We start from the raw sequence: 14,572 nt of genomic DNA on the forward strand, positions 1-14,572 counted from the left end.
TACAAGCATTTTCCTCCTCACTTCAATTAGTGAAAGAGACACACCATGAGGGAAGGGAGAGCCACAGATAGAGAGAGAGAGAGAGAGAGAGAGAGATGAGTCAGAAAAGGGAACGCTTCAGCACCATAGAGAGAGAACGATTGAGAGAAAGAGAAAGGAGGAAAGCCCGGAGTGAGGGAGAGGAAAGCCCGGAGTGAGGGAGAGGAAAGCCTGGAGTGAGGGAGAGGAAAGCCTGGAGTGAGGGAGAGGAAAGCCTGGAGTGAGTGAAAGTGCTGCAGCACCATGGACAGCACCACACACAAACTCTCACAAATTCAAGCTACATATCACTACGATCCCTAGTGTGTGTGTGTGTGTGCATCCTTTCAAAGCCCCCATTTCTCACATGCTGACAACTTCTAACCCCTCTCTCCAGAAACATGTGAAGTGTGAAGAGACTTCCTACAGTGCTTCTATTTCAGAGCTCAACTGTGCATGAGATTGTCAGTGTGTCGGGTTTACAAGAAAAAAAAACAGAAAAGTTTTGTGGGGTAAAAAGCTTCACGGGGCAAAACCTATTTCTATCCAGTGAACTGATGTTAGAAGATTGTGTGTACAGACACATTCATGTGGAGGCAAATAAAAGAAACCCCAAACTTGGACTCACCTGAGCGTCAGATTAGATTTACAGAAACAAATATCCACGGGTAAAGAGGTTCACAGGGGCTAAAATATGTTCCCATTTAAAGAGTACTTCTGCTTTTCCATGTTTCTCCCAAACATCACACACATACACATACACACCAAGGCACTACCCAACGAACCCAAAACGTCACCTGCTACTTTTCCGGGGCAGAGGCAGATCCTTCTGGAGAAAAAGAGAGAGGGAGAGAGAAAGAGGAGAGGGGACACAAATAAAATATCAGATTAGTGTTTTAGATACGGATACATGTACACTCTTAGATAAAAGGGTTCCAAAAGGGTTCTTCGGCTGTCCCCATAGGAGAACCGTTTTTGGTTCCAGGTAGAACCCTTTTTTTCTTAGTGTATAGTGTAATTTGTACAGTATATAGACAATTAACCCTTTAGTTTAGGGGCCATTGGGGCACTATACTGTTAAAAGAGGGGCCTCACCCCAACAACCTCTTGCCATATCTGTAACTTCAAACACTTCATGCTCTAAATCCAGCTTCCCCAACCCTTCGCTGATGACATATTACATTATTATTATTACCCATTTTTTACATTTACATTTTAGTCATTTAGCAGACGCTCTTATCCAGAGCGACTTACAGTTAGTGAATACATATTTTTTTTTTTTATACTGGCCCCCCGTGGGAATCGAACCCACAACCCTGGCGTTGCAAACACCATGCTCTATCCACTGAGCTACATCCCTGCCGGCCATTCCCTCCCCTACCCTACCCTGGACGACGCTGGGCCAATTGTGCGCCGCCCATGAGTCTCCCGGTCGCGGCCAGCTGCGACAGAGCCTGGATTCGAACCAGGATCTCTAGTGGCACAGTTAGCACTGCGATGCAGTGCCTTAGACCACTGCCCCACTCAGGAGTGACTGGCTCCACTCACAGGCTGAGTGGAGCCAGTCAGATCCAAAATGGTCGCCCTGTTTACAACATTGGGGACAGAGAAGCAGGAAACTAACGTGATTACGATCCATTGGGATTGATCTGAGAGAGAAACACTCTCCTATAGTCTCCATGTTGTGCTCCCTTAACACGATCCCCAGTCCAGGATCATATTACAGTACTGTTTCTATTATAAGGCAATAAAGGGACATTTTATGAAGTTATTCTGTAGATAAACTGCTGTTCTACTGACGCTCCTGTCAGTTTCTATCAGGGACAAGGACAGCATGAGAGTTTATCTCCTCCCACGCAGAACCACTACCGTGTGTGTGTGTTTGTGTGTAGTACCAATGTCTGCCGACTAAAGTGTATACTTGTGACTGGATACATCCCTGCAACACTGGAGGTTGGAAAGAAATGAAAGGAGAAAGAAAGTGAATAAATGACCAGATACATCCTGGATGTTGGAAACCAATAAAAAAGTAAGAAAGAACAAAAGTAAGAAAGAAAATATAGAAAGTAATTGGTTTTCAGAGATTAAACTTTCATCTACTGAGGCTTGGCCCTGATTTTCTGTTCTCTCCCTCCCCCTCTCCCTCTCTCCCTCCACCGGGTAAACAAACAAGCATTTGGGGTATAAAACCCACACAAAGCCGTCTGATGCAATATCACAACAGTTGCTTGGCATTGCCTAGCATTCTCCAAATGAACAAATTCACAAACAACAAAGTCATCTGAATAGTTTCTGTAACATGGAACACTCGCGTTACATCATCAAGTCACATAGGCTGTGTCCCAAATAGTACCCTATTCCCTATATAGTGCACTACTATTGACCAGAGCCCTTTGCAGACAATATATCGATCTGCGTCCCAGAGCCCTGGTCAAAAGTAGTGCAAAATATAGGGAATAGGGTGCCATTGGGATGCATCCATAGTCTAACCTCGTCCCCAGGCTATTGTGCATTAGGGAGGAAGTGTGGTTGTGGAGACTACAGATGAACTACAGTGCATACAGACCACAGGTGGCTGGTTGCACCTTAATTGGGGAGGACGGGCACATAGTAATGGCTGGAATGGAATGAATGGAATAGCATCAAACACATGGTTTCCATGTGGTTGATGCAATTCCCTTCACTCCATTCCAGCCATTATTATGAGCCGTCCTCCCCTCAGCAGCCTCCTGTGATAGGGACATAGCCCCAACTAGTGGACAGTCTCTGTCCCTTCTGAATCTCCAATCCATCTCTCCTCTCTTTTCCCTCGTTGACTTGCCCTTCAACATCTGGTAGCAATGGATCAGTGTCAGCTATATACAGATGTAGGATCGTAGCCCCTTCATGCAGTCAAATGGCCTAGTGACCTCATGGGTGAAATGTTATTCCTATTTTTCATAATTTCATAATTAATACACTTTTTTTATTTATTGCGCCGAAAATATGGTGTTTACATGTCAAATGTTTTTTACAAATATTTTTCTGTGTTCTATGATGTATATGAAGTGTAATTTTGGGATGCAAACAAAACATTTTATACATTTCAACTCTATATCTGACATAGTCTTAAGCAAAGTAGATTTGCTTAAGACTACCAAGAAACACTCTGTGTGACCCTGATTTATCCCACTGCCGTAAAAGGTTATTAATTTGAGCCAGTTTGCTACAGCAGGAAAATGTCAATTATTACGTGGATTGATAAATGTTTCATTAAGCCTCTTCAGAAGCCTTTTTAAACCTCAAATGCACTACAAGTTTTACATTTCCTGCATTGCAGGAAGGTTCTCCTGCAACAGGGCGATCAAATTAAGATCCTACATCTGTATGATGCTATAAGGATGATCTCTTATACCTATTCTAAAGCTTTTAAATCCATGAGGTGACAGTCAACAAGGGCATAGACAGGGTGGGGTGGGGACTGGGGAGTGGCGCTAGAGAATCAGAACGCTCCACTTCTCTCAATGGAAGGTGACATCATTCACCATCCTCTGTCTCCCTGGGATATGTTACATCATCAAGGCCACGGACAGGAAGTGACCTAACCTGATGTGACTAAAATGGAGCTCTGCATGGCGCCTTGGAGGAAGACTAATGGATAGGGGGATAAACTTTTGTGTGTGCGTGCGTGCATGCAAGCATGCGTTTGTGAATGTGTGTGTGCATGCGTGTGTGTTACCATAGGCCTTTGAAATCCACCTTGACTACAATATCAACCTTGAGATCTATCAGATCTGTTGAATGGAGAGAATGGATAAAATAATGGATGAAGAGAATAGGAGAGAAAAACCATGCTGTATGAACAGGAAAAGAAGGAGAGCAGCAAACAAAGGAAGGACAGACTGACACAATCTAACTGGACTAGGAAGGACAGACTGACACAATCTAACTGGACTAGGAAACAGACTGACACAATCTAACTGGACTAGGAAGGACAGACTGCCACAATCTAACTGGACTAGGAAGGACAGACTGCCACAATCTAACTGGACTAGGAAGGACAGACTGACACAATCTAACTGGACTAGGAAGGACAGACTGACACAATCTAACTGGACTAGGAAGGACAGACTGACAATCTAACTGGACTAGGAAGGACAGACTGACACAATCTAACTGGACTAGGAAGGACAGACTGCCACAATCTAACTGGACTAGGAAGGACAGACTGCCACAATCTAACTGGACTAGGAAACACAGACTGCCACAATCTAACTGGACTAGGAAACAGACTGACACAATCTAACTGGACTAGGAAGGACAGACTGACACAATCTAACTGGACTAGGAAGGACAGACTGACACAATCTAACTGGACTAGGAAACAGACTGACACAATCTAACTGGACTAGGAAGGACAGACTGCCACAATCTAACTGGACTAGGAAGGACAGACTGCCACAATCTAACTTGACTAGGAAGGACAGACTGCCACAATCTAACTTGACTAGGAAGGACAGACTGCCACAATCTAACTGGACTAGGAAGGACAGACTGCCACAATCTAACTGGACTAGGAAGGACAGACTGACACAATCTAACTGGACTAGGAAGGACAGACTGACACAATCTAACTGGACTAGGAAGGACAGACTGCCACAATCTAACTGGACTAGGAAGGACAGACTGCCACAATCTAACTGGACTAGGAAGGACAGACTGACAATCTAACTGGACTAGGAAGGACAGACTGACACAATCTAACATTTTTGAACATCTTGGCATGGTTCTGTTATAATCTTCACCCGGCACAGCCAGAAGAGGACTGGCCACCCCTCATAGCCTGGTTCCTCTCTAGGTTTCTTCCTAGGTTTTCGCCTTTCTAGGGAGTTTTTCCTAGCCACCGTGCTTCTACACCTGCATTACTAGCTGTTTGGGGTTTTAGGCTGGGTTTCTGTACAGCACTTCGAGATATTAGCTGATGTAAGAAGGGCTATATAAAATAAAATTGATTGATTGATTGAACTGGACTAGGAAGGACAGACTGACACAATCTAACTTGACTAGGAAGGACAGACTGACACAATCTAACTGGACTAGGAAGGACAGACTGACACAATCTAACTGGACTAGGAAGGACAGACTGACACAATCTAACTTGACTAGGAAGGACAGACTGACACAATCTAACTGGACTAGGAAGGACAGACTGACACAATCTAACTTGACTAGGAAGGACAGACTGACACAATCTAACTGGACTAGGAAGGACAACATGGCAACATATTAAGTAATGGCTAGGAAGGACAACACGGCAACATATTAAGTAATGGCTAGGAAGGACAACATGGCAACATATTAAGTAATGGCTAGGATGGACAACATGGCAACATATTAAGTAATGGCTAGGAAGGACAACATGGCAACATATTAAGTAATGGCTAGGAAGGACAACATGGCAACATATTAAGTAATGGCTAGGAAGGACAACATGGCAACATATTAAGTAATGGCTAGGAAGGACAACATGGTAACATATTAAGTAATGGCTAGGATGGACAACATGGCAACATATTAAGTAATGGCTAGGAAGGACAACATGGCAACATATTAAGTAATGGCTAGGAAGGACAACATGGCAACATATTAAGTAATGGCTAGGAAGGACAACATGGCAACATATTAAGTAATGGCTAGGAAGGACAACATAGGATTAGGAAGTGATGGCTCTCTCTATGTGAAGTCAATCATCTATTAAACCTACCACTTTTATAGTGTATCTGTGAAATCTCCCATGAATTTGTCTTGCATCCCAAATTGCATCCTATTCCTTTATTTAGTGGTCAAATGTAGTGCAATTTATAGGGAAAGGGGTGACATTTGGGACGCAAACATAGGCATTATCCTGATTGTGTGTGCTGTCATACAGGTCATACAAGCCCTCTGGGCAAACGTTAAAATGGACAGGGTCAATACAGAACATAGACTAGACCCTTAGTAATATTCATATTCAGTCATGTGTAATAAATATGGGCAGAATAACAAACTACTGTAGAACTAAATTAGTAAATAGAATAATATAACTAAATGTACTGGTAGTTCAGTACATAACATTAACTGGATATTTCATGGGTTAAACTGTTGAAACTGGAGCAACGTTGCATGAATTCAGTGAGTCACCTTGGAATGCCTAACTGTGAGGATCAATTTCCTGGTTTCCTGATTGTGGATAATAACCCCATCACAATGACAGAACTTCTGTGTCTCTGCATTTCAGCCTTTCCACATGTTAACCAATGAATACATACACCCACGCACGCACACACACACACAAACCCTATAGTGTACACACATACACATGCACGTAGGGCACACACACACACACGCACTGTAGTGTGCACACGTACACGCACACACACTTTAGTGTACACACATACAGACACACACACACACACACATCTCCCCCACACCCCCCTCTCAGGCTCTCTCACTCAATTATGCACGTGGACCTCCATGCTATTATTTGCCATTAGCGGTTAAGTGCGAGTCCTTTCTGTGAGTCCCCCCCTCAGTCACTCTGTTTTTTCATAAGATGCCACACACCACTCAAAACAGATTCACTTCTCAGCTAAGACATTCACAATGGGTATTGCGACTCGTACAGCATTTAATTCCTCAAAATGTATTTAGCTAATAATTACCCACAGAGAGAAAGACAGAGAGACAGAGGGGTGTTGGAAAAGAAAGAACCCATTTTCAGTAAAATGCCAACTGCCAACACTTTGAAATAAATGTGGACATAATCATAACGTTTCTCTGTAGTTGGTGCGCTGAGGCTCTGAAACTGACAGTTCGTTGCTAGCGGAAAAAAGATTAGACTATGGGCCCTGGTCAAAAGTAATGTGCTATATAGGGAATAGGGTGCCATTTGCCATTTGGGATGCAGCCTGAATGAATACATGTAGCACAAGTGTCTCTGACACAAGAGAGTTTGACAAAATATAAACCCTTTTCAGTAATATGCCACTTTCAAATAAATGTAGATAGTTACAGTTCCTTTCTTTGTTGATGTCATCCATATTCCTCTGCTTAATATTCTAACAGCTCACAAGTCTCTTTAATGACCTGAGTTCCAAATGGCACCCTACTCCCTACATTGTGCACCACTTTTGACCAGGGCCCGTAGTGTACCATATAGCAAATAGGGTGCCATTTGGGTCGCAGTCTGAATGTAGGCGTGAATTCATGTAGCACAAGTCTCTATGACACTGTCAAGAGCCAATGAATTAGTATTACATGATATAATAGACGATCACTATGCTAGCACTTACTTCTCCCCTGCAGAATAACTTTAGCTGTCTGATGATAATCTTAGGCTACTAACACCAAAAGGAATCCTATAAGAAGACAAAACAGTGGATAAAACATTGATTGACAAGAACCAGGCACAGTAGCCATTTTGTTTTCTTTCAACATTCCGACAGTGAAATGAGAAATGAATAAAGGGTTTTTAACTTCGACAATCTGGTAAGAGTGCCTTGGTATTTCTGTATGGGATAGCCTATGTCTTAGAAGTTTAGGCTCTTTTTTCATCAGTGACTGACAGTAGTATACTGGCTGCGTCCTCTCTTCTCTCAAATGATCCAACTCTTATCCCTTCCTGTTAAGGAAATTGAAAGTGGGCAGCGTGCCCAGATCAGAGTATTGGACCACCTATCGTCCCACTCTAAGTTGAAACTACATACAGTTTAACATAATGAAGACTGATGCAGTGAGAAGAGTGACTGCTGCTACTGCTACTGAGTCACTCAGTCCTAAAGCAAACACTGTCACCTATATTGGCATAACCAGATTGTCTTTACCATAATATGACTGACACACACAATATAGTGTCATTTAAACTGTCACCTATATTGGCATGACCAGATTGTCATTACCGTAATATGACTGACTTGACTAACACAATATACTGTGCATGTACATTGACATCTACAGTGTACACTGTCATCGACATTGACATGATATCATTAGCATAACTTACTACAATATACATGTAGATTGTCATCTATACAGTGATCTATCTTGACATGAACATATTGCCACTGACATGACTGACTTATACAATATACATCCAGTTATCTATACTGACACAGGCCATGCCTGCCTTATCTCCTTCTGTATTTCCTATGAACAGCTACTCGTGGATAAACCTGAGAGAGGTATTCAGGGCAGCCAAATGACATGCGGTCACTGTGTGCCACCGGCCATGCAGTGTTGTTGTACAGACACATACACACACACACCAACACAAACACACATACACGTGGGTGGTTGGACGTGTCAATCGGGAGCCTGACAGGAGTCTTCGTCGCTCCTAGTGATTACACACCCACACACACAAACAAGCAAGCGAAGACACAGAGAGGCCTGTGTTATTGTGGGTCATGGAAGTGGCCTAAGGAGAGGATTAGGGTTGAGAATACACACTCACACACACACACACTACACTATCTTTCTGCGTTTGAGTCCTTGACCTCTGCCCCCTCCTTCTCCCCTGGCACTGACTACCCCTTGCTCCTCTGGCTTCACCCACCCCCTCTACACCCTTTGGCAGTGACAAGTGAAAGTAGAGCCAGCCTGGGGAATTACCAGGCACTTTACTGAGGCTGGGGTCTAGCCAACAGAAGCTGCCCCTGCCCTCTGCCCTCAATGTGTGTGTGTGTGTGTGTGTGTGTGTGTGTGTGTGTGTGTGTGTGTGTGTGTGTGTGTGTGTGTGTGTGTGTGTGTGTGTGAGACGGCCCCTTGGCTGTTTGGGTTGTCCTTCCCTTCTGGGCAAAGCTACTAGCCTACATTAGTCCTACCATCAGACCTACCATTAGACCTACCATTAGATCCTACCATTAGACCTACCATTAGTCCTACCATTAGACTCTACCATTAGACCCTACCATTAGACCCTACCATTAGTCCTACCATTAGTCCCTACCATTAGTCCCTACCATTAGACCCTACCATTAGTCCTACCATTAGACCCTACCATTAGTCCTACCATTAGACCCTACCATTAGACCTACCATTAGTCCTACCATTAGACCCTACCATTAGACCCTTCCATTAGACCTACCATTAGTCCTACCATTATTCTACTAATGCTTAGTAATGGGCTTTAAGAGTAGAGGAGGACCACATCCTTACGTCTCCCACTAGCATTTAGCCTGTGTGTGGATATTGATGTCTTGAATGGGAACGGGTTTCCACTCAATACACACACACACAAGCATGAATGTGAATGTGTACACACACACGCACGCACGCAAAGACGCATGTATGCACGCGCACACACACTGCATTAAAAACGGAGCTAATGATCATATGTGGTAATATATCCAGGCTCTGTCGCAGCCGGCCGCAACCGGTCCAAGGTAGGGGAGGGTTTGGCCGGCAGGGATGTGGGTTCGTTTCCCACGGGGGCCAGTATGAAAAAAATAAAATAAAATAAAATAAAAAATTGCATTCACTAACAGTAAGTCACTCTGGATAAGAGCGTCTGCTAAATGACTAAAGTGTAATGTAAATGTAATGTGGTGGTTTGACTTGCAAATGCATGTCAAACCAAAAGAGATTATGATTAGTATGATGATTGTTTTTTTTACAAGAAAAGCCCATAAGGGCCTCATGGAATAACCGGAACATTCATAAACTGTTCCTAGAATTCATAATCTCTGCTCAAACTTCTAAGAAGATGTCTTCTAGAACATTCAACTGATTTAACCTAGATTCTAGATAGCATTCAGCCAAGACAAGAGATTGCATCCCAAATGGCACCCTATACAGTGCAGTACTACACACTAAAGCAGTACACTATATAGGGAATAAGGTACCATTTGGGACGCTGCCTAGAGGATAACTATTCAACCCTGGAGCAGAATCTTTCATTATGATAATCTAAAACGACTTATTTAGTGTCACCTTGAGTATTGGATGTCTGATGTTATCAATGAAAGTGTGTTGTACCAACTGACACACCTCCATGTTTATTATGACTTCACTATCAGTATCCTCTCCAAGGGCCTGTTTCTCCCACTGAATTACAACTGCCCCTAACAGTGATTCATGAAGTTGCACACACACACACACCTGATCGATATTAGTGCCTTGACAAACTGCTACATTTCTCCCTGCTCTACACATGATATGGCCCTAGTCTGGTACCCCATATGGGACATCTATCAATGATGTTCACTATGCTATGTATGGACCCATACTTTTAGCAGCACACCGTGTAGGCCAGAGACCATCCATGTCCCATACTAGTTGTATACTATAAGGACCAGCAACTCCATACCAAAGCTGTCAAAGCCCTTGTAACTGTGCTATTTTATGGTGTTTAATCAGGTTTGTAGTACTATGGCCCATGTCAGCCTTGGTGGAATTATCTCTGATGGTCACAGGAGACAGAAGGGTACCATAGGTGCACGTTTTGGATTTTGCCCTAGCACTACACAGCTGATTCAAATCACTAACTCATCATCAAGCTTTGATTATTTGAATCAGCTGTGTAGTTCTAGGGGCAAAAACCAAAACGTGCACCCAGAGAGGGGGCCCAAGACCGAGTTAGGGGCACCCTGCTCTATGTTACCCTTCTGTCTCCTGCCATACAGATAATATGGCATTTAGCAGATGCTTTTATCCAAAGCGATTTACAGTCATGTGTGCATACATTTTTACGTATGGGTGGTCCCAGGGTTCGAACCCACTACCCTGGCGTTACAAGCGCCATGCTCTACCAATTGAGCTACAGATGACCACCAGATGATGCCATGTAGATGTTTACTCTAATTGTTACAGAAGGGGGGGGTTAAGACACAGACTGGTTTGCTTCCTGTAGTAAATCAATATAATCCCCTTTGGAAAAAGTTGTTACTGCCTTCTGTCATGCAGCATGCGCTAATGCATCAAATTGTAACTTGATATCCCATTAGTCTCGTGCATTAGGCCTTGGAGCTAAGGCTAGCCTATTTAGAATACTATTTGTTTTCATTTGTTTGTAAAATATAATGTACCTTTGAACATATAATTTAAGGCTTAGTTGTTACATCCATTTTTTGACTTTTTTATTACCCATTGATTCTTGAAGAATATAACTTGCCTCATGAGCTTAGTTCAACTGTTGTAGGCCTACCCCATCGGAACCCAAAATATAAGCATGTTTTACTCCAATGTTTGTAAACAATATAAATGTAAACAAACACTGCATAGCCTCAAAACATGGTTAAAACGATAATGTTGATATCATGGAGGGTCAGTCCTTGCATTGATAGATCTATGAATTTGAGAGTGGTTACATTTCTCCAGGCCCATCCCTAAGCTTTTTACCAAAACAAAGGCAGGGAGTCGCTTTGTTTTTGTTTCATTTAAGGACTCTCGCTTTAATGTCAGTTTGGTTTCAGTTCTCACCTGCAGCCTCCGACGTCGAATGATTCCAGAGTCATCCATGGCAGTGGCGGGAACATGCGAGTCGCGTGCTTAGTAGTAACCTATCACCTGGTCTCGTGGCCGCAGTGTGGTCGTCTGGCGTCTCCAGGACACGGGGACAGGGCATGGACGTCCCGCGTGGCACTGGCTGCGGGACACTGGCCAAGAACACTCCCGCCTCTCTCCTCTTCACTGGTGCGACAAAGCCCCTAGTCTTCTCAACTCTCAAGCTAAAAACCAATTCCTCCCGACTAACATCTGGTCCTGTACCCTAGGCTACTGCTCTAGCAAGTGCTGATGAAGCAAGTTCCTGAAGGTACCAGCCTGTCCTAGTGTCCTTAATACATTGGCCTATAGAGAGGGGCCTGAAGAAGGCTAGTCGAATTTTAATTGTAGCCTACTTTTTTAAATGTAGGCTAGCACACAAATTAAATTAAAATGTATAGACAGAAATAGCTTATCAATTATGGAAAGTACTTTAGGCTAAAAGTAGTGCACCTTCAGCAGTGGTTTTGAATATGCAGGTATCCATATGATTATAATTCTTCAGTTCTTTGATTGAATGTCTGTTGTTGTTTATTCCATGTTTGTGTTTATTCCTATTGTGACGTTCTCATTGCACTGTGGCTATCCATTCACTTCACCACTTCAGGATTGCTGTCCATGTGTTTAATTAATCTGGTGTCCAAAAGCACCCTTTATAACGCATTTGTTGTTATAATAGCCTAATGTAGGCTACTGTAAACTACTAGCATATGCAATCAAGAATCAAGCCATATAGGCTACATTAATAACTACAGTAAAATGCATGCAGATTGAACCTCAGCGCGCAGATCAAGCGACACGTGTACGCATCTTCGAATCCTCCCAACGCGCAAACCCCATCCGGTACAGTCATTTGACATCTGTTCGATGTTCTATGGATTCGCATAAGGAGCAAAATACGTAACCCTATACATTCATTTCTGATCCATGCTGAATCCTACCCCAGAGCTTGCTGCTATAAATAAAACCGTTTTCCTCGCTTTTCGTTTCAGAATTATAGCCCACAGATTAGGGCTATAGCTACATACCATTTCCTCATCTCATCCGCGCGCAGGTGCTGCCATATTATTTTCTGAACGTGTCATCCCTTATAGCTTTAATATCCACGGTATAATGATGTTTACCCTGAAGACGAGTTGGTTTGTAATATATCTCTCTCCATTCCATTCCCTACCTCCCACTTCCTTCTAAATACAAGCGAATCACTTTTGGATTTTAACCCCTCAGCGACCAAATTTTCCCTCCGTCCTTTGCCTCTCCTCCATTCTCTATAGTGGAGAGAAATATAGGTCCTATAGCCAGCCATATGTAATGTAGGTATCACTTTAAGGGACAGACATTATTGTAATAAACCTTAATATAAAAGAAAGAAGTCAGACCCATCTACAGCTATATAAATCATGATGTGACATGTTAAATAGTTAACAGTCAAGTTAATTGAACAGAATGTCCTACGAAAAATAAAGCAAACCTTCAGTTGCTTAAAATATAAATTATTAACCAGAGATAAGACTTCCCTTTCATCCCAGTATTACATATTACTGTCTCAGAGTTTAGGTCTACCTTCAGAACATTTCAACAGTTAATCAGGTGAACACCTTAACACTTACTGTCTGTCACCTTAGGAGGAACGTTACACAACCAAACTCCCACCATTCGTTTATATTCAGGTTAAAGGGTTAAAGGGTTCTGAAGATTTTTAGAGATTAACTAGGCTATATCTATCTCCAAGTGGGCAGCTTTGACCTGTCTTTAGCACTGATTTGGTCATTGGATATGTAAACAAGTCAAAAACATCTTCCAGTGTTTTCTACAGGTGCCTAGTTTAGTTTAGTTTATTAGGATCCATATTAGCTACTGCATATGCAGCAGCTACTCTTCCTGGGTCCACGTAAAATACAAATACATGACAAAGTACAGAACAGTTATAGACAAGAACAACATAAGATATTACATTAAATTCAAAATAAAAAATAAAATAAAAGTTATATTAAGTTATATATTGGAAAGACACCAATATACTATTTACACACTATTCATATATACATATTGATATTCTTATATACAGTGCAGTTAAATTCGATCTTTAGAAAGAGGAGAGGCTCTGTGATACATTATGTTTTTTTATCTGATTTTTTAAGCTAAACTTGTTGCCTGAGTAACCTCTGGTGGCAGAGTATTCCATGATGACATGGCTCTTTACATAACTGAGCCAAGCATTAAATCTGTTTTTGGTTTGGGTACCGTGAAGAAACCCATAGTGACATGTCTGGTGGGGTATGTATGTCTGTTTGAAGTGTATGCAAATACATTATACAAGTGGTTAGGCATTTTCAACACACAAATGTTTATTTAAAAGGCTAGAAAATAAGTATTTAATTACTCCTCAACCCTCAACCATGAAAGACTATCATGCATGTTGTTGATGTTAGTTCTGTGTGTGCAGTTTTGGGCAAGGCGTGCTGCTTTGTTTTGAGCCAGCTGCAGCTTTGCTAGGTCTTTCTTTGCTGCACCTGACCATATTACCGGACAGTAATCAAGATGGGACACGATCAGAGCCTGAACAACTAGTACAGTTGATCTTTGTGTCAAGAACGCAGAACAGATTTTTATAAACAGACATACCTCTCCCCATCTTCACAACAACTTTGTCAATATTATATATTTGAGTGATCATTGACTTGGTGTTCTAGTTCTCTCTGTCACCAAGGTTACTGGATGAGGACAAGGGCATGTTGCTGAAGGAAAGACAAGTACAAAGTTCATCATGCCCACACACAATGTGATACAGTATACGTATATATTTAGTGTCAGTATGATATTTAATTGTTAAACATTGCCACAATATAAGAGATGCTTACATCAGACTTCCAAACACACTTGCAAAGCATAAACACACACAAGCTGTGTGTGTGTGTGTGTTTCTGTGTGTGTGTGTGTTTCTGTGTGTGTGTTTCTGTGTGTGTCTGTCTGGCTTAGAGCCTCACTCTGGGATTTAGCTACTCTTGATAGATTGGTCTGGGTCTTCTGTCTGTGAACAGCCCACTTTCACAGA

The 14,572-nt window shown here is 42.3% G+C and overlaps 1 protein-coding gene across 1 annotated transcript in view; it reads right to left on the minus strand.

Annotated features, from left to right (window-relative positions):
* Positions 1-12,678, minus strand: part of LOC121553825 (microtubule-associated serine/threonine-protein kinase 1) — a 101,824-nt gene extending 89,146 nt beyond the window's left edge. The window contains exons 1-2 of the mRNA XM_045211736.1: positions 11,455-12,678; positions 816-847 (exon numbers count right to left, since the gene is read on the minus strand). Of these exons, the coding sequence (XP_045067671.1) occupies positions 816-847; positions 11,455-11,493 (71 nt within the window). The 5' untranslated portion in view covers positions 11,494-12,678. The remainder of the gene's footprint in view (positions 1-815; positions 848-11,454) is intronic.
* Positions 12,679-14,572: the final 1,894 nt, after the last annotated feature.

Source organism: Coregonus clupeaformis, chromosome 38 (assembly GCF_020615455.1).
Source record: "Coregonus clupeaformis isolate EN_2021a chromosome 38, ASM2061545v1, whole genome shotgun sequence".
In the NCBI taxonomy this organism is placed as follows: domain Eukaryota; kingdom Metazoa; phylum Chordata; class Actinopteri; order Salmoniformes; family Salmonidae; genus Coregonus; species Coregonus clupeaformis.